We start from the raw sequence: 27,263 nt of genomic DNA on the forward strand, positions 1-27,263 counted from the left end.
GAGTCTTCCAAGCCGCTGGCCCACAGGAGGCTGCCTTATATGCCGTTTAGCTCAGGATGGCTATAACATTACGCTGACTTGGCCGTAAACGGCGCGCCAAGATTCCGGCCTCCAGCTCCACAGAACACGTGCCCGCAACCCGGCTCCGGGTTCCAATCCCCCGGCGCATGCGTAGAAATGGAAGCTGTCCGTTCAGCTCCTCCCTTGACCTGCTTGCCTGGGCGCATGTGCGCTGCGATCCCTTTTCCTCCTCCTCCTCCTCTCCCTCCTCACCCCCCCCCCTTTTAGGAAGCTGCCTGGGCGCTTCCTTCTCTCTACCTGATTTCCTCCCGCTCTGCCCTCCCCTCTCCTTCCCTTGCGCTCGCGCCACCAGGCTCGTGCGCGCGCACGCGAGCAAGCTCCGGCCAGGCAAGTAAGCAAGCAGGCGGGCGGGCAGGGAGGCAGGCAGGCAGGCGAGGAGGGAGGGAGGGAGGGAGGGAGGCGAGCAGGCAGGCGGGCAGGCAACCGAGCAGGAGCAACGATCCAGCCGGCGCCGCCGCAGCAGCCAAGATGGAGTCGCGGCTGGCGCGGCTGGCGCTGCAGGGAGCGAGCGGGCGCGCCTAGGGCTCCCTCCCTGCCTGCCTGCCGCAGCCTCGCGAGCCCTTCCTGCCGCCCCATGGCCTGGCCTCTCGCCGGCGCCCCCTCGGGTCTACCCTCGGCGGGGCTCCCGGGGCCACTCCGCCTCGGCCAGTGAGGGAGGAGGTGCTGCTGGTGCGCGCGCGCCGGTGCGCCCCTCTCCTCCTCTTCCACCACCACCACCACCTCCTCTTCGTCGCCGTCCCCGCGTGTCGCCTCCGCCGCCGGGGCCCCGCGCTCTGAGCCTCCCGGCCGCAGGATGCTGCCGTCGCAGGAGGCCTCGAAGCTGTACCATGACAACTACATGCGGAACTCGCGGGCCATCGGCGTGCTGTGGGCCATCTTCACCATCTGCTTCGCCATCATCAACGTGGTGGTTTTCATCCAGCCCTACTGGATCGGCGACAGCGTCAGCACGCCCAAGCCGGGCTACTTCGGCCTTTTCCACTACTGCGTGGGCAACGAGGGCAACAACCGCGAGCTCACCTGCCACGGCTCCTTCGCCGACTTCCGCAGCATCCCCTCGCGCGCCTTCAAGGCGGCCTCCTTCTTCGTGCTGCTCTCCATGGTGCTGATCTTGGGCTGCATCACCTGCTTCTCGCTCTTCTTCTTCTGCAACACGGCCACGGTCTACAAGATCTGCGCCTGGATGCAGCTGCTGGCAGGTAAGGGAAGCGGGGCCTCGGGGACCCCCCTCCCCTCCCCACCGCACCCCCCCATACACAACTCTCTCTGCCCCCGCTGCATCCCCCTCCCCAAAGGACCTTCCTCGCCCCACACACAAGCCAACCCAAATTCCAAAGGAGGGAGGGGAAAGTGTCCAGATGGGGAAGTGTGGGGTGCTTGCCCCCCAACTAGGATGGAACTTAGCCACATACAGTGGGCGGAATTGGGATAACCAGAAGTTTGTGTTACCGGGTTGTTTTGCTAAATGGGGAAGAACCTGGTTTTAAGTGGGCATGGGGCTGCATGGGAGGAAGACACACAGCGAGTTAGGCTATTTTGGAACATTTAGTTGTTTCAGCCTTGTGCCATAAAGGGATACCCATTTTTCCGGGGCAGGGGGAGGCCAACAGAACCAGGCTTCAAAGCTCCTTTACACTGGGATCAACATAACAGATGCCTCTCTGAAGGTTTGATGAGACCCACATTAAGCCAATGTGGTGACCTCCAGACATTTTGGGACCCCCATCTAGCCCCAGTCAGCATGGCCATTGGGTCTGGCATGAGTGAGAGTTGTAGTCCAACAACACATGCAGGGTGCCATATTGGAATGGAAACTCTAGGGCCTAGAAAGACTTCCTAGCCTACATAGGCCCCAGAGTGCCCTGGTAAGTACTGGAACACAAGTGTTTCACTAAGCTTGTGGAATGTCTCTTGCTCTTGTGAGGTTGTGTGTGTGTATACACACCACAGTATGTATAGTAATCTGCCTGTTGGTGCTTCTCAACAAAGTGTGATATGTGAATTTTGATGTAATTTCCTCTGGCGTTAGGCTGAAATAAAGGACAATGCTCTGACATGCCTTTCCCTTTTCTCAGCTTTCAGATAAATTACTGGGAGCTCTTTTAAAGCTTAAACAGGAAATTCCTTCATCTTTAATTTTAAACGTATCCAAAGATGTATTGATTTAAAATGAGCTCAGGGACTAAATCCTCACCACAGGGATCTGGAGAAATAATCCTGAGGATTGGTCAAGCATCTTGCTGCCTCTGTGGCTCTGTCCAGGGTGCTGAAGGCACCACGGGAGGAACTGACTGCACGGTGCAAAATGTTGTTTGTTTGGTTGCAATAGCCAGGAAGGCAAGGAGACCATGATAATAACCAAAAGGCATGAGCCCAGATTTCTGCAGTCTAGGTCAGATAATGCAGACCTGGAGACAGGTGTAAATGAACATGTAAGGGCTGATTGAGTAGGATCTGAAAGTCACTATCCTGAATTAAGGGGGGGATCTCGGCAGGTGTATAACAACAAGGGGTCAAGAAGGGTGGACATCTCTTTTACAAATAGGTGAAAGAAGGCTGTCCCCTCCATTGTAAAAGCATTTTAAAGTTTAAGCTCTGGACTAAGTTGCAGGGGCCAGCCTAAGGATGGAAGACCTGAATTTTAAATGAGCCAAGATGCCTAGCTCATCACTGAAGGAAGAGGTGATGATTGAATGTCTGATTAGCAGGAAGGAGGTCTGTCTAAAAAAGTGCAACTAGGCCTGGTTGGGTCAGTAATAAGGGTTTTTGTGTGTGTTAAGGATGGGAGTGGGGGGCAAAGGTGGTCAGGGTGCCTCTTCCTTGTAATGGACCACATTTTAAATGATGGGGGTTGGGATATGCTGTAGCCTCCCCAACACAGCACAGAGAACCCATCAAAGTTTCATTTGCACTGCAGTTCTGCCATGCTATGAAGGAGGTGTGGGTCGGCAGAGAAGCAAAGGTGGTTATGGGTCAATCAGGTGGGCTACTAGAGATCCACAGAGGTCTATACAACCCACCCTCTGCTCTGCTTCAGTCTTTTCCAACCCAATGCCGCCCCCCCCAGTGCTGCTGGACTTCAACTCCCATCATCCATGACCACTTGCCTTTCTGGCTGGGGCTGATGGGAGGTGTAGTGCACAACATCAGGAGGGCACCAGGTTGGAGAAGACTCCTCAATTTTTACACAAGCGGGGAAGCAATTGACCAGCTGTCTTTCCCTCTGCACTAGATATGGGGTGTGTGTGTGGACGGGACGTTTGAAGGTATGGCATTATTATGTTTAGATGTTTTTAATGTATCTATCTTGATATTTTATTTAATGAGCTGGTAGTTCATGAATATTCTTATAAATATAAATAAATAAAAGCATCTAAGGGTATTGATGGAACAAATCCACCACTTCCATGGACAGCAAAGACTCTAGAACAATGTCCCTCCCTGTTTCCTCCCTTGGCTGCTGTTTTGTATAGCTTAGATATGGGGAAGCTCTGTGGCCCTCCAGATGTTTTCGGACTACAACTCCCATCAAGCCTGACCACTGGCTGTGCTGTCTGGGGTTAACAGGTGATTGGAAGTCAGCAGCATCTGGAGGGCTGTCCACATTCTCCATCCCTGGTGTAGCAGAAAGCCCACACTGCAGTTCCTGCAAACCCTTCTTAAGGCAATATCACCATTGTCCTGCACTGCTGGGGGTTGGACTAGATGACCCTTGGGGGTACCTTCCAACTCTGCTATTCTGTGATCATGCAATGAGACTGGAGGCCCTGAGAAGAGAGGTGACCCCAGGTTGGTACTCTCAACATGGCAAACCTAGATGCCTTGTCCTTGGTGGGCAGGAATGGGTTACAGCACGGCCAGGTTTCCAGATGAGGGCATTCCACTCCCAAGCAGCACTTGGCATAGCAGATAGTATGTAATCCTTCCCCACCTCCATGGATCCTTGCCAGATTCCTTCAGTAGATTCTACCCACAAACCAACAGCATCATTCCCTAGCCATTGTCGTGGAGAGTCAAGAATAAGGCACTGTAGTGCAGTGTTTTTCAACCTTTTTTGGGCAAAGGCACACTTGTTTCATGAAAAAAATCACGAGGCACACCACCATTAGAAAATGTTAAAAAAATTAACTCTGTGCCTATATTGACTATATATAAAGTAATTTTCCCACGGCACACCAGGCAACATCTCGCGGCACACTAGTGTGCCGCGGAACAGTGGTTGAAAAACACTGCTGTAGTGGAAACTGCTGCCAAAGAATCAGCAGAGCACAGAAGGAGCACAAGAGGCTGGAGCTTGGGAATGAGCCACTGAGAAGGTGTATGGATGGTGTGGCAGGAGTGGAATTTTCAGCAGATAAAAGCTGTTTTCAGCCCATTAACTGTCTTGTTCTAACTAATTAATGGATTAATGAGCCAGCGGCGGTTCATAAAACAGTTTTTACAACGGAGGCTTTATTTATCAAAGGTAGCATTTTATCTTGGCTAAGTAACACAGCCTATTTATTTATTTAAAGGTGGCAGTTGTGTTTCTCTTGAGCGCGTTACCTGACCCGAGTGCGCCTTAATCTGAACTGGGAAATGCTCGAGCCCAGATTGTTTGCAATAATGCCAGAGGCTCCAAACAACCGTTTCCACAAAGCCCTGTTCTGTTTACAATGAATTAGTCAACTAAACAGGGCTGATTCAATTGATTTATCAGTTCATCGTCTAGCTAAATCAGGAAGCAAGAACAGCCCAAGCATGTTGGTGGTTGAAAATTTGTGTAGCCCATTCAAGCAGATGCATAAATGGAGAAACGTCGGGGGCAGGGGTAACCTGGCTGTGGAAATGACCCCACGAAGCACAAACACCAGCGCACATTAGGTTAAGGAATGGGACAGATCTAGTTGGTGGACAGCAGGGACAAAATGTTGATCCTTTTCACATTCTGCACCAATTATATGCATTCCAATATAAGGCTGCCCGGGTGTCATAAGTAATATATGTGGGTGAAGCTGCAAGAATAACTGGTTTGTTTGTCAAAAAATAAAGTTTTCCCCAAAATAAAGTTAGCGATTCCCCACACACACACAACCGCCCCCTTGCCTCTGGTTACCCAGGGGGGAAATGGACAGATGGGGTTGAAGACTTCGCCTGCCCGACCGCTTGCTTTATTCCAAAATCAGACCTTCAAGAAACGTGGCTCATCAGAGAGTTGCGTTTATTTTTATTCCATTGTCAGAATTTGAGAAACTACAAAAACTGGAATGATTCCTCCCACCCACCCCATCCGACAAATAATAGGAGGAGAGGTATACAGGAAACTGCCCATTTACACATGTTCAATATGCGCACAACTTGTAAATGTTCATCACACCAGGCCCGGAAATGAATTTTAAAAATCACCAAAACATCCCTAGAAGAGCACAGAAAAGTCTGAAAAGGCACGGAAACAGCACCTAGCAATCCCATAAGCCTTTGCCATTGCAATCCCAAGAGCCTTTGCACTGACCGTTGAGGCCTGTGGCGTATTGGAGTTTGAGGAAGGAGGTTGTGCGAGAGAGTTGGGTGTCAGGTAAGTGCTGGTGGTTTTTTAAAGGTTTTCCAGAGGTTTAAAGGGTGTTTGCAGGATTTCCCAATGATACGCGATTCCACGTATGCACCTGGTGCCTTGGAACGTAAGCCCTGCATAAATGGGTAGCTGCCTGTATTAGTAGGGACGTGGGTGGCACTGTGGTCTAAACCACAGAGCCTAGGGCTTGCCGATCAGAAGGTCGGCGGTTCGAATCCCCGCGACGGCGTGAGCTCCTGTTGCTCGGTCCCAGCTCCTGCCAACCTAGCAGTTCAAAAGCACGCCAGTGCAAGTAGATAAATAGGTATCAGTGCAGCGGGAAGGTAAACGGCGCTTCTGTGCGCTGCTCTGGTTTTGCCAGAAGCGGCTTAGTCATGCTGGCCACATGACCTGGAAAAACCGTCTGCGGACAAACGCCGGCTCCCTCAGCCTGTAAAGCGAGATGAGCGCCGCAACCCCAGAGTCGTTCGCGACTGGACTTAATGATCAGGCCTGTATTAGTAAATGAGAATTAGCAGACAAATAATGGAACCAGTTTGGAGGCTGCAACTGAGGAACAACTAGCTAATCAGCTTACAGAGAAAACTCCAACTCTGCCGTTCCTCTCATAGCTAGTACCTTTCCTAGGTGTTTCCTAGATGTACCTTTTCTGAATGTTCCAGGTGTATCATGAGGCCTAGAAACTTCCCCCTGTTCAAAGGAAGTAAACTAGGAACCGTGGAAGGTGATGATCCCTGCCAATTGCATTTGCGCTATAGAGGGAAAGAAAGAGGGAATGGCTTGAGTCCAGTCAAGCTGGACTCTGCTCTGCCAGATTATTTATTTATTATATTTGCTATAGTTATACTCCCCTTGTCGTCCAACATTGGCTCCCAAAGCAGCTTACATTTAAAATCCCGTCACAAGATGCAATTTAAGGAAACATTTTCCTGCGTTCATAGTGAGGGAAGAGGAAGGGCGAGGTTTGCAGCTCACTGTTCTGGCTTTGTGTTCTTCTCTGTTCCATTGTTGTGTTGTTCTTGCCACAGCCACCCCTGGCTAGTTCCTTCCTGCGTTGCATTGTAACTAAATCCAACTGCTGAACCTTCACAACACAAAAGCTCTACAGTCCGTTTATTGAGAGAGGCAGAGAGATGGTCAGCTCTGTTTTATTCTCCACAATGAAAGGACTTCTACCATATAGCTCAGCATTAGTTGGGGCCTGAGGAAACTGAGGGTGTCGACTGCATGAGAGATGCTGGGGGCAGAGGGATTGTCTTAGATCAGGAGTAGGCAACCTAAGGCCCGTGGGCTGGATGCGGCCCAATCGCCTTCTCAGTCCGGCCCGCGGATAGTCCAGGAATCAGCATGTTTTTTACATGAGTATAATGTATCCTTTTATTTAAAATGCATCTCTGGGTTATTTGTGGGGCCTGCCTGGAGTTTTTACATGAGTGGAATGTGTGCTTTTACTTAAAATGCATCTCTGAGTTATTTATGGGGCATAGGAATTCGTTCATATTTCCCCCCCAAAAAATATAGTCTGGCCCACCACATGCTCTGATGGACGGTGGACCGGCCCATGGCTGAAAAAGGTTGCTGACCCCTGTCTTAGATGTTAAGTCTCCTTTTCTCACCTGCTCCCCGACTTCCCAGTCACTAGTGGCTGCTGGGCCCTGCAGTGTCCCAGCCTAGTGAGAAAGGCTGGATGTTGGAAAAGTCAAGACAGACAAAAGAAAGCACTTCTTCATGGGCAGAATCATAGAATTGTGGAGTTGGAAGGAACCACGAGGGTCATTTAGTCCAACTCCCTGCAATGCAGGAATCTTTTTTGTCCAACATGGGGCTCAAACCCACGACCCTGAGATCAAGAGTCTCATGCTCTACTGACTGAGCTATCACGCAGTGCATAGTTGAAGTATGGAATCTGCTCCCTGAAGATGTAGTGATGGCCACCAACTTGGATGGCTTAAAAAAAAAACACAGAGGACAAGGCTATCGGTGATTAGTAGCCACCTTGGCTAGCTATGTCCTTCCCCCGTTGCCAGAGGAGATATGATAGCCATCTTCAAATATCTAAAGGGCTATTGAACGGAAGGTGGAGCAAGCTTGTGTTCACCTGCTCTGGAGGGTAGGACCCGAACCAATGGATTCAAATTGAAGGCAGGAGATTCTGACTAAACACCAGGAAGGCCTTTCTGATGCTAAAAGCTGTTTGGCGGTGGAACGGACTCCCTCAGAAGGTGGTGGACTCTCCTTCATTTTTTAAACAGAGGTTGGATGGCCATCTGTCATGGATGCTTCAGTTGAGATTCCTGCCTTGCAGGGGGCTGAACTAGATGACGTTTGGGGTCCCATCCAATTCCACAATTCTGCGATTCCCCCAACAAAACAAACGGGCACCACTCCCTAGGAGAGATCTAGGCACTGTGAATATGGAGAGCGCAAAGAGTTGGAGTATTTAGGTCAGGCATAGGCAAACCCGGCCCTCCAGATGTTTTGGGACTACAGTTCCCATCATCCCTGACCACTGGTCCTGTTAGCTAGGGATCATGGGAGCTGTAGTCCCAAAACATCTGGAGGGCCGAGTTTGCCTATGCCTGATTTAGGTTAAAGCGAGGTTTGTCTTTCTCCCCTTCCTTTCCTAGGATAGGCAAGAGGGTTTGTGTTGTAAACAATGCCTGTCCTTAGATGGAAAAGAGAAATAAAGGAGTATGCTTCAGCTAGAAGCGGTTTCAAGAGAGTTCAAGGCCATTTCACACTGGAGCCGAAGAACGGGCACCCCAGGGTTGAGTGCAGTCTCAACCCGAGAAGACAACGTCTCTGTTTGGAAACACTTTAAGTCTTTGGTATCTAATTAGTGGCTAACAAATCAGTGAAGGCTCTAATTAGGGCTTCCCAGAAAACTCCAGCTTAAGAGGCACTGCCTCCCCCCCCCCAAGGAAGTGGGATCTAATTAGGAGAAAAAAGATGCTCCTGTTATTCCAAACAGAAAAAGACCAGCCATCTGCCCTCCTGGAAACCCCAGTAACTCAGAACCAGAGAGTGTGGGTTTCCCCTTTCTTCTTCTTCTTCTTCTTCTTCTTCTTCTTCTTCTTCTTCTTCTTCTCTAAATTCTCCCTATTCTAAAACCAGCCACTGTGACGTGTTCCAGGAAGAAGGAACAATAACCATAATAATCAGGTGGGTGGATGACTGTGCTCCAAGCTCACCCCAAATTTTTGAGTCCATTAGGGCAAGTGGGGCAATAAGCTCAGTCTGCCCCTGACTAGCCCTCCTTACAGATGACCAGCTTTGTGGGTGGCATGGACTTCCAACCTCCTCCTTGGTCTTGCCTTTGTAGAACTCAGCAAGGATGGAAATGGACTCAAAAGCAGGATTAGTTGAGAGCCAGTGTAGTGTAGTGGTTAAGAGTGGTAGAGTCGTAATCTGGTGAACCGGGTTCGTGTCCCCGCTCCTCCACATGCAGCTGCTGGGTGACCTTGGGCTAGTCACACTTCTCTGAAGTCTCTCAGCCCCACTCACCTCACAGAGTGTTTGTTGTGGGGGAAAACAAAATAATAATAATAATAATAATAATAATAATCCTTCCAGTAGCACCTTGGAGACTGGCTGGGTTTGTTCTTGGTATGAACTTTCGTGTGCATGCACACTTCTTCAGCTCATGCCAAGAACAAGCTTGGTTGGTCTCTGGGGTGCTACTGGAAGGAACTTTTTAAAAAAGCAGGATTAGTTGGCTCTGTTTGCCACTGGCTGTGGCTCCCCCTACTGTTGGCCTCCCAGCCTTCCGCCCTGCCAGCCCCAGGAGGAACCAGCCTCTGCTGCCTGAGTCTCCCCAGAGTAATCAGACGGGGAACCCAAGGCGAGAGTCTTCAAGAAGGCTGTGCACGCTTGAATGTTCCTTCCCCCCCTCCCAGCCTCTTCCTCCGCAGATGGTGCTTGTCATCTTTAATTGTGAGCTATTTGGGACAAATGCATCGACGTAGCAGGTGTTGGCAGAGGAAGCAGCCAGAGGAGCTGAAGGAGGAGCTGGGTGTAAACCGCAGGCAAATGCACACCGTCATGCACCTTGGCAGGGGAAAATGTGGCCGATGCATTTATCTCTAGATAGCTGGCAAGCTACTTAGGCGCTGGGGCTCCAGCTTGCTCAGAGCCAGTGCAGTGTATTGGTTAGAGTGTTGGACTAGGACGTGGGAGACCAGGGTTCAAATCCCCGCTCGGCCATGAAGCTCGCTGGGTGACCTGTTACTGCTCATTAGCTCTCTAGGTGACCTTGGGCCTGTCACTGCCTCTCAGCCTTACCTACCTCACAAGGTTGTTGTCCTCACTATATTTAAGGGTCTGGTGACTTCTGTTTCAGTGTATCTGAAGAAGTGTGCATGCACACGAAAGCTCATACCAAGAACAAACACAGTTGGTCTCTAAGGTGCTACTGGAAAGAATTTTTTTATTAAGGTTGTTGTAGGGGTTGAATGAGGAGGGAGAGAACCATGTATGGCACCTTGAGCTCCTTGGAAGAAAAGGGGGTATATAAATGCAATAAATATACAACACCCCTGTCATTTGGGAAGCCTTTTGCCTCCCCCTCCTCCTCCCCCTCCTCTTCTTCTGCGATCACTCGTAGCCGAGTAAGATTGTCTTCCATGAACACGGTCTTAACAGTCAGTCTGTAAGTGACTATGCAGGCCAATTCTGGATCCACACGACCTTCCACAGTGGGGACATACCGGTAGGTTTCCAGGCAGGAGTTGATCACGGTGAGGGTTTGCCAAGCGTGCCTTCCTCTTAGCACATTTCTCCCTTTCGTCCTAAGTCTGAGCGTCTTCAAAGTCCATAACACCTTTGGTAAAGGTTGTTCTCCAGTTGGAGTGCGCACAGGCCAGTGTTTCCCAGTTGTCGGTGTTTATACTACATTTTTTTAAGATTTGCCTTAAGAGAGTCTTTGAACCTCTTTTGTTGTCCACCGGTATTTCGCTTTCCATTCTTGAGTTGGGAATAGAGTACAGTGGTATCTCGACTTATGACATGAATGCGTTCCGAAGGCGCCCTCGTGGGTCGAAATTTTCGTAACTCGAAGGGCGCTATCTTTGGAGGGGGGGGGAAATTTCGTACGTTGAGAAAACCGCATTAAAAACCTCGTAGGTCGAGGTATCGTGCTGCCGCTTCCCCTCCGTAGGTCGAAAAATTCGGAAGCAGCGGCCATTTTTTTTCTCCCGGAAGTCATTTGCAAGTCGAAAACGACGTACGTCAAGGAGCTCGTAAGTCGAGGTCCCACTGTAGTTGCTTTGGAAGACGATAATCAGGCATCTGAACAACATGACCAGATGTTGAAGAACCATTGCTTCAACACTGGTGATCTTTGCTTCTTCCAGTACACTGATATTAGTTCGCCTGCCTTCCCAAGTGATGTGTAACATTTTCCGGAGACACTGTTGATGGAATCTTTCGAGGAGCTGGAGATGGTGTTTATAAGTAGTCCATGTTTCACAAACGTAGAGTAAAGTTGGTAGTACGATAGCCTTGTAAACAAGCATTTTGGTTCCCCTTCAAATGTCCCAGTTCTCAAACACTCTTCACTTCAGCCGGGAGAAAGCTACACTTGCAGAGCTCAGGTGATGCTGGATGTTGGCCCTTGTGGAAAGGTAACTGCCCAGGTAGGAAAAGTGATCAACACTTTCCAGTCGAAACAAAATAGAAAATTCTTTCCAGTAGCACCTTAGAGACAAACTGAGTTTGTTCTTGGTATGAGCTTTCGTGTGCATGCACACTTCTTCAGAACCAGTGTTCTTTCTTCTTTCCAGTGTTACACCATTAAGTTGGACTTGTGGTGCCGCAGAGGGGTTGTTTTGTGCTTGTTGGTGCAGCACTTTGGTTTTTTTTGGATATTGAGCGATAGGCCAAGTTTTCCGTAAGCTTCTGTGAAGATTGTCGAAGGGAAACTCCCCACCGGGGTAGAAATCATATATCGAACAGATGGGAAGCTCTTTAATCTGAGTAGACTGAAAGCAAAGAGTTTCAGACATGGACCTTTCCCTGGAAATGCTAGGGCTCAAAGTAGGGGCCAAGCACCTGCTCTGTCTCCACCTCAGTCCCTTGTTCCCAGCACTTGGTAATCAAAGGGGTGTGCTGCTTCAGAGCAGGTTAGGAGCAGCCGGTGAGTCATATCAGCAAAGGGGTTTCCTTTGTTGCATTCCCCCCCCCCAAGAGGACTGCTTCATTGCAGGTATGTAGGGAGGTCAGGCAGCCTTCTCTGCAGCAGCAGAAGCCTGAAAGACTTAGATGAACACAGGCGGCAAGTGGACCTCAGAGGATGGGTGGAAGAGAGGGATGAGAGCCTGAGCAAAGCTCTTTTAGCATAGCTTTCTGGTGACTGGCTTTGGTTTTGCAACGCTGTGCTCAGGCGGGCAGCATTTCACTGGCCCCTGTGTCAGAGCGCTGCATGCCCAGTTTCAGGCAGGCAGACAAGTCGATCGTACCCTCCGGAGATGGGATCTGGGAAGGGGGATCAGCAGCTTACAGGAAATGGCACCACAGCCCAACGCAGGAACACTGGCTCAGCAAAATAAAAATAAAAAAAGCCTCCAGGAGCCCCTTGCCTGTGTTTTCTTCTCAGTAGCAGGCCTGACAAGAAGGTTGGTGGTGGATGTGGGAAAGGGGGAGGGGGAGGCGATAGATGTAGATGCTCTCTGGGGATCCAGCAGGGAAGCTGGCAGAGCAGGGGAGCTGCAGCAAGAACAGGAGGGGAGAGAGAAGGAGGAAGGAGGAGGAGTGGGGTTTTTTTTGGGGGGGGGAGATTATTGCCTGGAATTGCTGTGTTGCAGATTCCGCGGTCCCAACCCCTCCACCTGCCCTGAGTTAAAAACCTATACTTTTTTCCAGGAAGGTGCCTCAACCAACAAAGAGAGCTCTAATTCCCCCCGTAAAGCAAGGAGTGCCAGATTTCTGTTCAGAGCCCAGCTCAGGCTTTCTCGACAGTGAGTGGCTTCCTGGTGGCCGTCATAGCAGTATTGCTGCTAACAATAATTTATATTTATCTGCCGCCCATCTTGACTGGGTTGCCTCAGCCACTCTGGGCCACTTCCAACAAATTAAAACATCAAACAGAGTAAAAAAAATCAACTGTTAAAAACTTCCCTAAACAGGGCTGCCTTTAGATGTCTTCTAAAAGTCAAGTAATTGTTTATTTCTTTGACACCTGATGGGAGGGCGTTCCACAGGGCGGGTGCCACTACCGAGAAGGCCCTCTGCCTAGTTGTTTATTTCTTTGACATCTGATGGTAGGGCGTTCCACAGGGCGGGCGCCACTACCGAGAAGGCCCTCTGCCTAGTTGCCTTGTAAACTCACTTCTCACAATGAGGGAACCACCACAAAGACCTCAGAGGTGGACTTCCGTGTCTGGGCTGAATGATGGGAATGGAGATGCTCCATATACAGGGCTGGTATACAGGGCTGGTATACAGAAAAATTGCACTGATAATAGCTGCTTTTTTAGATAGCATTTTAGATCGTCTCCCCCCGCCACACACCCACACCCACACCCAAAGTGCTTTGCAATGTGCATTGTGCTTTATCCTTGTTGACAGCCGAGCTCACGTAATGGGCCTGTGGCAGAAGATGGTATAAAAACTCTTCCAGACGACAAGACCCCCCCCCCCCAATCTCTCAGCCTTGGCGATGTGGACCAAAGGAAAGCAGAGCAGTATGTCTGGCAGCAGCTTGGTTGCTGGAGTTGCCAGAAGGAAGCATACACAGGGGCGGAGGAAGCCTCTTGGCCGCCCCGGGTGACAAACGCCGGCTGGAGGCACCCCCCTGGGGGCGGGGCATCCTGACGCGTGCGCCGTGATGTCACGACGCACGTCGGGATGGACTGCGCATGTGCGGAAATGCCGTGCATGCGCAGTCCATCCGGGCCGGTGCTGCTGCTCCTGCGGCGACCGAGGGAGCCGCCGACCGAGCGGCGGCTCGTGGGGCTGCCCCAGCCGTCTGTAAAGCAGCACGGACAGGGTGCTGGGCGGCAGGGATCGGCTTGGGGAGTGGCGGGAGGGGCTGCCGAGTGTCACCCCCCTCCCCTGGAACCCGGGGCGCCCCTCCCTTGCTACGCCACTGAGCATACATGGTGCCATTCAACTGTCTTAGGGACTCCACTCCATTTGTGTGGCGTTTACTCCTTAGCCTTTTCTGCTCCCAAAGATGTCCCACATGGTACCAGGTACGGATTGTTCCTTGCGGTTTACTCCCGAAGCCTTTCTCCCAAAAGAGTATAGCTGCAAGGCAGCAGAAAGTAACAGACCCAGCTTGGCGTCGTGGTTAAGAGTGCTGGATTAGGACCCGGGAGACCAGAGTTTAAACCCCCCACTTAGCCACGAAGCTCGCTGGATGGCCAGTCGCTGTCTCTCAGCTTAATCCTGCCTCGCAGGGTTGTTTGTGAGGATAAAGTAAGGAGGGGGAGAACCATGGATGACACCTCGGGCTCCTTGCAGAAAAGGAGGTATGTGAATGTAGTATTGGTAATGTTACAACAGCAGCAGCAACAAACAAACAACAACAACCAGTTTCAGCGGGGTATCTGCACCAGGTGTTTATGGCATGGCGTGAAATGTTAGGGCCCCCCCCCACACACACACTCCCAAGTGCGCTCTCACTCTCTTTCTCTTTCTCCTCCCCCCTCCCCCTGTACTTTTGATCCAATATTCTTCACCATCCCTGGGCTTTTATTGAGTAAAAACAAAGCGAGAGCCAGTGTGGTGTAGTGGTTAAGAGCGGCAGACTTGTAATCTGGTGAACCGGGTTCGCGTCTCCGCTCCTCCACATGCAGCTGCTGGGTGACCTTGGGCTAGTCACACTTCTCTGAAGTCTTTCAGCCCCACTCACCTCACAGAGTGTTTGTTGTGGGGGAGAAAGGGAAAGGAGATTGTTAGCCGCTTTGAGAGTCCTTCGGGTAGTGATAAAGCGAGATATCAAATCCAAACTCTTCTTCTTCTAAAAACAAAATATGTTAAACCAAGGGTAGGGAATCTGAGGGACCAAATCGTCTGTAGCTAGACTTCAAACTCCCATCATCCCTGACTGGATCTGAGGGGTGGTGGTGTTCATCCAAGTTCCCCACCAATGAGACTCTTAAATGTCAGGGATCCCCATTGCTGGGCAAAAGATTCCTGCACTGCAGGGGGTTGGACTAGATGACTAGATTCTTAGAGGTTCTCTTTTTTCTTTTAGCCGTGAGCCACCCTGAGTCCCATTTGGGGAAAATGTGGTAAGTAAACAAAAAGCACCAGTCTCCTACTTTGGCCCCAAGGAAGGGCATATCTTCATAATAAATAAAAACAAAACAAAAAATAAAAAAATCCTTCCAGTAGCACCTTAGAGGCCAACTAAGTTTGTTCTTGGTATGAGCTTTCGTGTGCATGCACACTTCTTCAGAATCAGAATGGTGCATGCACACGAAAGCTCATACCAAGAACAAACTTAGTTGGTCTCTAAGGTGCTACTGGAAGGAATTTTGTTTGTTTTGTTTTGTTTTGACTATGGCAGACCAACACGGCTACCTACCTGTAACTGAAATAGAAGTCACCAGACCCTTATATATAGTGAGAGAGTGGGGAGGGGTATGACTCAGAAGGGTGGTGGGAATGGGTGATTGGCTGATGGGTGTGGAAAACCTGTTGGCGACTGTTAACGACTGCAGTTAGTCCTAAAGGAAAAAGCAAGGGGTGAGATGGCTAAAGATAATAAATAAATGTATTGTTGCTTTCAGTTCCACGTTTAACTTATCATGGCTTGCCCCCAAAGAATCCTGGGAATTGTTGTTTGGTGAGAGTCCTAAGTACAGTAGTACCTCGGGTTACAGATGCTTCAGGTTTCAGACTCTGCTAACCCAGAAATAATTCCTCGGGTCAAGAACTTTACCTCAGGATGAGAACAGAAATTGCGCGGCGGCAGCGGGAGGCCCCATTAGCTAAAGTGGTACCTCAGGTTAAGAACAGTTTCAGGTTAAGAAGAAGAAGAAGAAGAGTTTGGATTTGATATCCCGCTTTATCACGACCCGAAGGAGTCTCCAAGCGGCTAACTTTCTCCTTTCCCTTCCTCCCCCACAACAAACACTCTGTGAGGTGAGTGGGGCTGAGAGACTTCAGAGAAGTGTGACTAGCCGAAGGTCACCCAGCAGCTGCAGGTGGAGGATTGGAGACACGAACCCGGTTCCCCAGATAACGAGTCTACCGCTCTTAACCACTACACCACACAGACCTCTAGAACGAATTAAGTTCTTAACCCGAGGTACCACTGTATTAAAGGTTCCTAGCATGCATACACACTCACACATAGTCGTTGGTGCCTGTTGGTTATGGGGAAAGCTGGGCTGAACACAACCAGAGGAAGATTATCAGGTGTGCAGGATGGAGAGTCAGGAACTGATTTAGAGCAGCCTGGCTCTAAATTTTAGAGCATTCCCTTGCTTCTAGGTTACTATACCCTGGAGGGGCTCCAGATCATTACACATTGCTGCTGTATATACTGTGCTTGCCTGCCAGGTAGCTGGGTGAGTGGGTGGATCTACCGGTATATTCTGTATGCTGGGAAAAGCCAAGGTCTACGCTTGGAATACCTTAATCGCCGTTACTTATACTGCCCTACGGTATGTTATTTGGGGAGGTTTTACTTTCGGGAGGGAAGTGTCCTAGCAAGGACGGCTGGACTGGATGACCTGATGCAAAAGAGCGGTCAAAGCTCTTTTTCTTCGTAGTTGTTCAAAAGCAGCAATTTCAACAGGTGCAGCTCATCGTGTGTCTCTGGGGAACATTACAGGGCTGCCAGCTCTCCCGGCAGCCTCTGCAGCTGTGCCACCAATAGCCACCAGAGGTGTGTGCAGATTTTAGGAGGTAGTGGCATTTATCCCCATGTTGCGCTACTGCTGTCTGCGCAACAGGCCGAAGCCTCTGGGGGCAGGCTAGGCTGGTCATGCGCCCCCAAATCAGTTGGCACCTTTAGTGAGAAAAACTGTAACCTACGCTGTAGTCCCCTCTTCCCCAGGTCCTCTGTCTTCCTTTCCATCTGATCTCATCCTTTTAGTGGGGGAACATAAGACCTGGGGTGGTATTCAGCTAACTTTTTACTCAGGGCGGGCCCACTTAAAATGGCCAAGTTAGTCAGAGCCATTAATTTTAATAGGACTCCTCTAAGTAAAAGTTTTGACTGCAAGCCCTGGTTCCCACATGCAGCAGAAATGAGCTGGTATAGTCCTGAGGTGTCAGAGTGGACTGTACCACCATAGGATCTGCACAGGATTGTTGGGCTTAATGAGCACAGCAACTCATCTCCGGCAGATCTTGCCCCTGTGCTGAAACTGAAGGTCCCCTCCTTCCCACAGTTGCCTTTCCCCTCCAATCCAAGGTTTTCCCCAAGCAATCTGAGACTGCACCTGCATAATGTTAGCTTCTCCTCTGCCCTCTTCATGCCTCTCCTGGTTCTGGGAGATGAGGCGGGGAGGGGAGCTTGTTGTAGCAGGATGGAGAGACAGACACCTGTGACTCTTTACTAGCTAGACTCATCTCTTGCCTGTTGGCAATCTCCCTCCTCTCTGATTCTGCCCCCTCTGATTCTGGACTCCTGTCTGCCACAGTTTCCCTCTGCACACTAAGCCCTGTTAACTCTCATATTTTGACACCTCCTCCTCCCAGACTTCTCCCCCTGACCCCTGACCCCTCATCGCCATCCCCCAACCAGTCCCCACCATTCTCATTCTTCCCTTGGGGGTTCCCCAGCTGGACCATTCCTCTGCGTCCAACCAGTCCCTGTCATTACAGTGGCCAGCCAGAGGCCAATGGGAAGCCGCCAGAAGGACCAGGGTGCAGTAGCCACTCTCCCTAGAATCATAGAATCATATCATCATAGAGTTCGAAGAGACCACAAGGGCCATCCAGTCCAACCCCTGCCAAGCAGGAAACACCATCAAAGCATTCCTGATAGGTGGCTGTCAAGCCTCTGCTTAAAGACCTCCAAAGAAGGAGACTCCACCACACTCCTTGGCAGCAAATTCCACTGTCGAACAGCTCTTACTGTCAGGAAGTTCTTCCTAATGTTTAGGTGGAATCTTCTTTCTTGTAGTTTGAATCCATTGCCCCGTGTCCGCTTCTCTGGAGCAGCAGAAAACAACCTTTCACCCTCCTCTATATGACATCCTTTTATATATTTGAACATGGCTATCATATCACCCCTTAACCTTCTCTTCTCCAGGCTAAACATACCCAGCTCCCTAAGCCGTTCCTCATAAGGCATCGTTTCCAGGCCTCTGACCATTTTGGTTGCCCTCCTCTGGACACGTTCCAGCTTGTCAGTATCCTGTTTGTGATTCCCCTGGCAACTGGCGTTCAGAGCCTACTGCCTCCGACAGAGGAGGTGGAACATCCTAGGTGATGGGCACTGCTTGGCCTCCAAGGGAGCTCCTAATCAGGAAGGTTGAGGAAGCCTGAATGGCAATAACTGCTTTCCCCTCTTGGTATTGCACCGGGGCAGTAGAAGCCAGCCCTTACCTGCTGAACCTCATCCTGCCATGTGGCCGCTAAAGCCGCAGGAGCCTGTTTAGGGGTCAGCAGCCGGGAAAAGTAATCAGAAGGCCGCACACACCTGCCAGCAGCATGGCTGCCTGCCACGTTCTTGCATTCCTCCAGACTCCCCTGCTTTTGTGCTTCCCCTGCTCCCTGGCCCTTGTGGCTTATTGCTTGCTTATTCCTCATTTGTTCAGCATTGGCTTTGACGCTTCGTTCTATGACAGTGCCTCATCTTTAACACCGGAGGGGGAGAAGAGAAGCAGGGAGAGAAGGAAAACAAAAGCGCAGCATTTTGCTCCTGTGTCCTTGGTGGCTCAAGGCAAAGCAATCATTCTCCAAAGAAGTCTGCCTCTCCCCTTAATTGCTCCCTTCATGTCCTGGTGCTGCAGCTGACGCAAAGGTTCACTTCTAGGAAACGTGCCGCTTGCTTCTCTCTTTGCCTTTAAGCTGCCAGTCCCTGGGTTCAGTCACACTGTCTTTACTCATCCCCAGTGGGAAACGTGTGCCCCTCCAGATGTGGCTGGACTACAGCTCCCATAATCCCTCGCAGCTGGTAATGCATGCTGGGTCTGACTGGGTCACGCAGGACCCTGGTTTCTTAATCTCCAACATTTCTCCAAGCCAAGACTGTCGCATATCTCCCTCTTGTTCCATAAAAAAATGTGAAAGGGGTGTTTAAGTGCCCACCTGAGATTCTACCTGGCGCCCAGACCGTGGCTCTCATTGATCAGAAAGAGCCAGTGGTCTCTCGCTCTAGGCAAGAGGAGACAGCCTTTAAAAGGTGCAATTCTCTTGAAGCTTTAACTCTCTCTGTCATCATGAATGTTGTGATCTGCCCTGAGATCTATGGGTATAGGACAGTAAAGATAAAGGGACCCATGACCATTAGGTCCAGTCGCGGACGACTCTGGGATTGCGGCGCTCATCTCGCTTTATTGGACGAGGAAGCTGGCGTACAACTTCTGGGTCATGCGGCCAGCATGACTAAGCCGCTTCTGGCCAACCAGAGCAGCGCATGGAAACGCCATTTACTTTCCCGCCAGAGCGGTACCTATTTATCTACTTGCACCTTGACGTGCTTTCGGACTGCTAGGTTTGCAGGAGCCGGGACTGAGCAACGGGAGCTCACCCCGTCGCGGGGATTCGAACCGCCGACCTTCGGATCGGGCAAGCCCTAGGCTCTGTGGTTTAACCCACAGCGCCACCCACGTTCCATAGGATGGGTATACAAATTGAATAAATGAAAATCATTATCAGGGACCTGGGCCAGATCTTCTGTAGACCAACTGGATGGAGGCTGGCCACTTTTGCTGCCTACTCACAAGTAGACAGAGACCATTGTGTTGCTAGTAAGTAACCTAGAAGTAAGTAAGCTAGAGACTGAGAGGAGATACGGTAGCCATTGTCAAGTATCTAAGCGCTGTCACGTGGAGGATGGAGCAAGCTTGTTCTTTCCTCCAGAAACCCCAAACCAACGGCTTCAAGTTACAAGAAAGGAGGTTCACACTAACCGTCAGGAAGATGCTGGACATTAGAACAGACTCCCACTAGAGGTGGTGGATTATCCTTCTTTGGGAGGTTTATAGGCAGAGGTTGATTGGCCACCTGTCATGGATGATCTAGTTGAGATTCCTGCATTTCAAGGGGTTGGACCAGGTGACCCTCAGCGTCCCTTCCAACTCTACAATTTTATGATTCTAAGTAGTCGGGGTTTGGAGTCATTGGGCTCTTTTTCGCTTCGAACATTTCTGTTGGACCCAATTACCCTCTTCCTAACATATCCCTAGTAAAGTTTTACAATCAGACAAGTGGAGTCGGTGTGCGTGATTGCCACCCTTGGGATTCGAGAATCCCTAGGCGTCCACATCGCTTTTTAGTTTCATGCTATTGGGAGTCTTAAGACCAAGGCTACAGTGGGTCAAGCCAGGAATTAGCCCGTCCTTGGGGGGAGGAGCAGAGGGCTCTGTGTAAACTGCAAGAAGGAGGTGTGCTCATCCGGGATCCCAGGATTTACCAGTTCTTTGGATATTCCCAGTTTCCCCACTGCCACATAGTAAGACTCAGCTGGCAGCACTGCAGGGCTGCTGTACAGCAGTTGGGCAATAAAGGGGCGGTGAGAGACTCTTCTGAGTGGTCCCTCTTCTCCACAGATGGGGAGTTGGAGTCCAGTGATAAACATCTGGAGAGATTCTAGGCTCCTACATCCCTGCCGTTTGCCAGGGATTTGTTGCTAGCCCACATTTGTTATCTTATTAATTTCTGGGAAAGGGTCAAAAGTCAGTGCATGCCAAAGGTTTAATCCCTGGCATCTCTGGGACTCGTGGTCCCTTCCAACTCTATGATTATATAAAATGGATTGGTGGTTTGGCTCAGGATAAAGCAGCTTCCTATGTTCCGATCTTTCCTGTAAGGAATGCAAAGGGATGCCCATGGTTCTCACGCACCCTGCGCTTACCTTCACAACAACCCTGTGAGGTTGGGGCTGGCTGAAGGTTACCCAGTATACTTCATAGGAATCCTATGCCTCATTAGCTGGGTAGCTCAGTTGGTTAGAGTGTGGGGCTGATAACGCCAAGGTTGCAGGATCCATCCCTGTAAGGTACAGCTGCATACATTGGCTCCCAGTACGTTTCCGAGCACAATTCAAAGTGGTGGTACTGACCTTTAAAGCCCTAAACGGCCTCAGCCCTATATACCTGAAGGAGCATCTCCACCCCTATCGTTCAGCCCGGACACTGAGGTCCAGCTCCGAGGGCCTTCTGACGGTTCCATCACTGCGAGAAGCGAGGTTACAGGGAACCAGGCAGAGGGCCTTCTCAGTAGTGGCGCCCTCCCTGTGGAACACACTCCCATCAAATGTCAAGGAGATAAACAACTATCTGACTTTTAGAAGACATCTGAAGGCAGCCCTGTTTTTAATGTTTGATATTTTATTGTGTTTTTAATATTCTTTTGGGGAGTCACCCAGATGGGCAGGGTATAAATAATAAATTATCATCATCATCATCATCATCATCATTCCTGCATTGCAGACGGTTGGGCTAAATGAATCTCAGGGTCCCTTCCAACTGTATAATCCCGTGATTCTAAGATCAACAGCCTGCGCACAAATAAAAGGAAAAGGGGGGGGGGAAGAGAAGATACCAATGCTATTAAATAAGCACTGTTTTTGATGGAGTTCATAGAATTGTAGAGTTGGAAGGGACCCTGAGGATCATCTAGTCCAACCCCCCTGCAATGCAGGAATGTCCCACAGGGGGATCGAACCTGCGGCCTTGGCACAATCAGCACCACGCTCTACCCAGCTGAGCTGTGTCCTGCATGGCAGTGCTGGGCTCAAACTAGGCAAGAAAGACGCTGTGATTATTACTGAAGGAAGGTCACATCAGGGCACTCTCCGAACCAAGTAACACCCCCCCCCAAAGAGTCTTAGTGAGCTGGGCTCTTCCTCCCCATCACCTCCCATATTGTCCCGTCCCCCTCCTCCTTTCCTCTGCCCTTTCTACATACTGCCAAACTGGGCTTTTAATCCTCGCCCTATTAGGATGGGGTTAAAATGCGTCACACAGAAGCTTTAGTCCTTTTTAATGACACATCTGTTAATTCGGCAGCCTGGCAACATCTGGGACCTAAAGTCACTTTCTCCCACGGAATGTCATTTCCCTACAGCTTAGTCCTTCTCCCCAAGCCGCTCCTGTCGCCCACACACAGACCTCTCCTTTCCCTTCTTTTTACCTCAGGAGACGGCTGGCCCTTTTGCCAGGATTGTCATTCCAGTGAGAAAGAGATTTCTTGGACTGCGGGGGGGGGGGGGAGGGAGAGAGAAGATTGACAGTGCAGGTTCGAAAACCTCTTTGAAATAAATTTCGCCATTAAATGTAAAAAAAAAAACAGAGTATATTTTAAGCATACCGGGGTGGTTTTTTTTTTGGTTACGTTTCAGAATGCCTAACAGACAGAGACATGGGTTCCCCTGAGGTATAAGGGCATGTGGTCAGAACATACAGGGAAAGGCACATTTGTGCTGTGGGGGGGGGGTTGTCTCTCTCTCTCACCCCCCCCCCATGGCACTCGTGCCCCCAGGCAAAAAAACGGCTGCATCCGTTTGCTGTTTTGTGCTCTCTCAGGAAAGGTACATGGAGAGTTCAAGAGAAGGTTTCTTCAGAGAACAAATACCTGCAGTGTCGCCGTGATAATCTGCCCCTTCACAAACGTTCAGCTGGAGCAGAGATTATGGAGGTGCAGAAATAAGCACACATAGCATACTGGACCTTGCCTTCAACAACTTTGTGCTCTCTTCAGGTGTTTGTGGACTACAACTCCCATCATCCTTCGGCTGTCGCAACTGGGGGCCAGCCAGCTTGGGTTGATGGGACTTGTAGTACAAAACATTTGGGGAGAGCATGAAGCTTGCGAAAGCTGTACTGGGTTTACGGCACAATCCTTATCCAAAACAGTTCTGATCCCAAACAAATGCAGGCTACTATCGGGAAGTTTTTAACGTTCAACGTTTTATTACGTTTTTAGATTTTGTTGGAAGCCGCCCAGAGTGGCTGGGGAAACCCAGCCAGATGGATGGGGTATAAGTAATAAAATTATTAGTATTATTATTCGTAGGAGTTAGCTCTCCTTAGCTCTAGACTGAGGCTAGCAGTATGATTCTATGCATGCCTACTCAGAAGTAAATCCTGTCACTTTTTCATGGGACTTACTGCACTCCTGTGGTGAATGCGTAAACCGACTCCCATTTCAGTTTCAGGTACTTTGGCTCCATCTGTGCTAAATATTTTAAAGAGTATCACACCACTTTGAAAAGTTGTGGCTCTACCCCCCCCAAAAAATCCTGGGAACTGTAGTTTGTTAAGGGTGTTAAGAATTGTTAGGGGACCCCTAACACCTCAAGGTCTGCTTCTCCCCCTATGAACCGATCCAGACTCTGTGTTCATAATCTGTAGCCCTTCTTCGTGTGCCTCCTCCACAAGAGGTTTGGAGGGTGGCAACACGAGAACGGGGCCTTTTGTGTGGTGGCTCCCTGTTTGTGGAATCCTCTGCCCTGGGAGGTTCAGCTGGCATCTTGCTTTTTTATACATTCTTCTGATAAACATTCTATGGCCTTTTAAGTATGCTTGTGGGGGGGGAGCTATTGTTTGGTTGGTGTTTCTTTTAATTATTTATTTGCGTTTTTTATCTTGTATTTTGTATCTTAGGATTCGGAACAACTGCCCTGCAATCTTTTGACGAAATGGTGGTAGATAAATCTAATAAATAAAACAATTAATAAACATTGCCCTGACTGAGCTACAACTCCCAGGGCTAACTGGGAAGAGGGTTTGATTGTTAAACCACTCCAGGGAATTGTAGTTCTTTGAGGGGAATAGCGAGGTCTCTCAGCAAACCCATAACAAACTGCAGCTCCCTGGATTCTCTGGGTGAAGCCATGATTGTTTTAAAGAGCTATGGTACTGCTTTGATTGCAGATGGGGACTTTGAAGGCAGGTGTGTTACTCTGCGATGGTATCGTAGGATTTCAGGGGATCTTGTTTAGACCATCCTTAGCGCCACATTCAGAGAGGACCAGGCTATTGGGTCCTTGCTGTTAGCCATGATGTCGGGGGGTAGCATTCTCTGCCAGTGTGGTGTAGTGGTTAAGAGCGGTAGACTCGTAATCTGGTGAACCGGGTTCGCGTCTCCACTCCTCCACATGCAGCTGCTGGGTGACCTTGGGCTAGTCACACTTCTCTGAAGTCTCTCGGCCCCACTCACCTCACAGAGTGTTTGTTGTGGGGGAGGAAGGGAAAGGAGAATGTTAGCCGCTTGGAGACTCCTTCGGGTAGTGAAAAGCGGGATATCAAATCCAAACTCTGCTCCTCCTCCTCCTTCACACTAGTTGTCGGGAATCACAGGTGGGGAGAGTGGCTGTTGCACCCGGGTCCTCCTGCTTGCGGACTTCCCACACAGCCACCTCGTCGGCCGCTGTCAGAACAGGATGCTGGACTAGGTGGCACTTCGGCCTGATCCGGCAGGGCTTTCCTTATGCCCTTGTGTCCTCTGACTCAAGGCGGGGAATCTTCCTTCATTCCCTGCACTCTGTGCAGCTGCTCCTCCTCAGCTCTGGCCTCCTGCTGCGTTGCTCCCAACGCTTCTCAGATTCTCCAAATTAGCAAAGTGCCCCTTCCATCCTGGGGATTGGTGCCTTGTTGCTGAGAACCTCCCTGCTTCTAATTTGTGGTGCCCCATTGTTTGCGCCTGACTCATACGACTCCTATTGATTTGTTTTTGCAAGGAAAGGATAAGCCCTCGAGGGAGGTGTGCTGGTCTCCTTGCCAGGGAACTCTGAGAAGGTGGCGAGGGAAAGGCGGTGGGGTGGGGGGGGCAGGAAAGACAGCTGAGCTTCTTCCCACACCAAAGCAGCCTTGAGAGACTCCAGCAGGAAAAGCTGCAGCCCACAGGGGCTGACACAGATAATCCTGTCCCTGCCTTTGCCTCCCGGGCCTTAAAGCCCACTGCCTCCTTCAAAACCTTTCTGGGACAACCTTTGCTTTTTGGGAGCCCCCTCTCGGTTGCTTCGTGTGGGAGCTGGTGGGAAAACCTGCGTGGATGGGGCTACATGACTGCATGACAAGGACGGTAACCTTACGAAGCTGAGCTTGCTTTTTTCCTCCTCCCTCCCATTCCTTTCTTCCTCCTGCGTGGTTGTCAGCCGCGGAGCGGAGATGGTATTACCAGTGATTTCCGCAAGCTTGCTGGGGGAGAGCACCTTTCCGCTCAAGAGGGGTGTAGACTCGGGTTTCGGAGGTAGGGAAGCCAGGCTCAGATCCTGACTGTGCATTCCCAATATATGGAAGTCAGTGCTATAGGAGTGGCACGCTTGGTTTTCGCTTGCACCTAAAGGGGCTCGAAGCGGGGCAAGTGATCAGGGCTGGCGTCAGCACCCAGCATTCTTGGACAGCTCCAGCAACGACTGAGCAGGGCCCATCATGCATGTCTGCCTAGGAACCCCCCCTAATTTCTCACCCTGCCCCCCCCCCCAGTCCTCCAAGCAGTGCATGTGTTTTTTGCATGCATTGAACACATGACAAGCTGCACCTGCTGAAATTCTTTCTTCTATATACCTGTTTGAGTTGCAGAAGCCCCTTTCTCTTCCCCGCTACCTGTTACCTTCGTGGTGCCGGGTGAAGATCATTCATCTGCTCGGTCTTTTGAGCTGTCGTTACAACAGGTTCGTTTTTTAATTTCGCCGGCTTTGGGTGCCTGCTGTTTAAACACAAAAGTCTGCTTCTTCTTGTGCCTTCCTTTTCGAGGTTTCTTGTTATTGGCTGTTTTATGTGATTGTTAGCCACTATTGTTTGTTTGTCTAATTAATCTGTATACAAACACGCACACACCCCTTCATCCGCAGACCTCAGGGCGGTTCACAGCATAAACTATATGAGAATGTAAATGTCTGTTCATTTTGTATGTTTATGTTGTGAACAGGTGGCTGTGATCTTTGGATGAAGGGTGGTATACAAATTTAAATAGATCAATAAATAAATATCACACACACACACGAATAATAATTATTATTAATTAATGCCATTTATTGGTCGCTTTATACCACTGTTTGGGTCTCCAGCTGTTTTTGGACTACAACTCCCATCATCCCTGACCACTGGTCCTGCCAGCTAGGGGTGGTGGGAGTTGTAGTCCAAAAAAAACAGCTGGAGACCCATGTTTGGGAAACCCTGCTTTATACAAAAGGAAAAGTCTCAAAATGACTTGACAGTAAATAAAAATAATACATCCGGTTTGGGGGCTTCTTCTTTTTAAAAGGATTCTTGCTGCATGTTCCACACACTCCAGATCATTATTATTTGTTTATTTCAAAATGCACATCAAAGCAACATTTTTCTAAGGGCCAACTTGGGGGTGGGGGGAAGAGTTTGGATTTGATATCCCGCTTTATCAGTACCCGAAGGTGTCTCAAAGCGGCTCACATTCTCCTTTCCCTTCCTCCCCCACAACAAACACTCTGTGAGGTGAGTGGGGCTGAGAGACTTCGGAGAAGTGTGACTAGCCCAAGGTCACCCAGCAGGTGCATGTGGAGGAGCGGGGACGCGAACCCGGTTCCCCAGATTACGAGTCCACCGCTCTTAACCACTACACCACACTGGGAAGCATTGCCAAACCACGAGCAAGCTTTCTGGCTTAGCTAAGGCCCTCTTCGAATTTCACATGGCTGCTGTCTCTATTAGGTGGCCAGGTGAAGATGAGGACCCTGCGTTTTCCCAGCCATTGCCCACAGCTGCCCGAACCCAACTGCATGGTTAGCTCTGCGTTCATTAAGAGGCAGCTGCTGCCCTATGTCACAGAAGGGACATTGGAGAGATCCGATTGTGGACTGAGCAATGGTGCATCAAAGAAAAGAACCCTAAAGGGATGAAGGGGGGGGGGATTTCATGCTGCGAATTTTCACCCTGTCATGGCTCAGCTGGCTTTGCTCAATCCTTGGAACAGACACCTTGGGTTTGATCTCTCATCCCAGCACAGTTGGATTCTGGCCCCATCTGTATTCAAAGCAAAATTTTATCAGCCCCCCTGTGGCATGATGGATCAGTGCATCTGGATGTTAGCCAGAAGGTTGGTGGTTCAAGCACACCCAGGGATGGCTTTGGGCAGGATTCCTGCATTGCAGGGGGTTGGACTAGATGACCCTCAGGATCCTTTTCCAACTCTGCAATTCTATGATACAGTGGCACCTTGGTTCTCAGACTTAATCCGTCCCAGAAGTCCGTTCCGAAACCAAAGCGTTCCAAAACCAAGGCACGCTTTCCAGTAGAAAGTAATGCAAAATGGATTAATCCGTTCCAGACTTTTAAAAACAACTCCTAAAACGGCCATTCAACATGAATTTTACTATAACGAGACCATTGATCCATAAAATGAAAGCAATCAACAACGTACTGCAGTCACACAATCAATCAGTAGCTGAACAGGGCTCCACACAGTCACAAAAACCAAACAGCTGCGAAAACAAAAACGCAAAAAAAAATTAGCAAAAACAGGCAGACCTCAGTATCAGGGCCGTCTTAAGGAGATCGGCCGCCGTGGTGCAGCGATCCCTCTG

At 49.9% G+C, this 27,263-nt stretch overlaps 1 protein-coding gene across 2 annotated transcripts in view; it reads left to right on the forward strand.

Moving 5' to 3' along the window:
• The first annotated feature begins 783 nt into the window (after positions 1-783).
• The window catches only part of LHFPL4 (LHFPL tetraspan subfamily member 4), a 48,796-nt gene continuing 22,316 nt past the window's right edge, over positions 784-27,263 (forward strand). The window contains exon 1 of one of the 2 annotated variants that reach the window (XM_033141425.1): positions 784-1,280. In XM_033141425.1, the coding sequence (XP_032997316.1) occupies positions 875-1,280 (406 nt within the window). In that variant the 5' untranslated portion in view covers positions 784-874. The remainder of the gene's footprint in view (positions 1,281-27,263) is intronic. The other variant, XM_033141424.1, reaches the window with a different exon arrangement.

Source organism: Lacerta agilis, chromosome 2 (genome assembly GCF_009819535.1).
Source record: "Lacerta agilis isolate rLacAgi1 chromosome 2, rLacAgi1.pri, whole genome shotgun sequence".
NCBI classification, from domain to species: Eukaryota; Metazoa; Chordata; class Lepidosauria; order Squamata; family Lacertidae; genus Lacerta; species Lacerta agilis.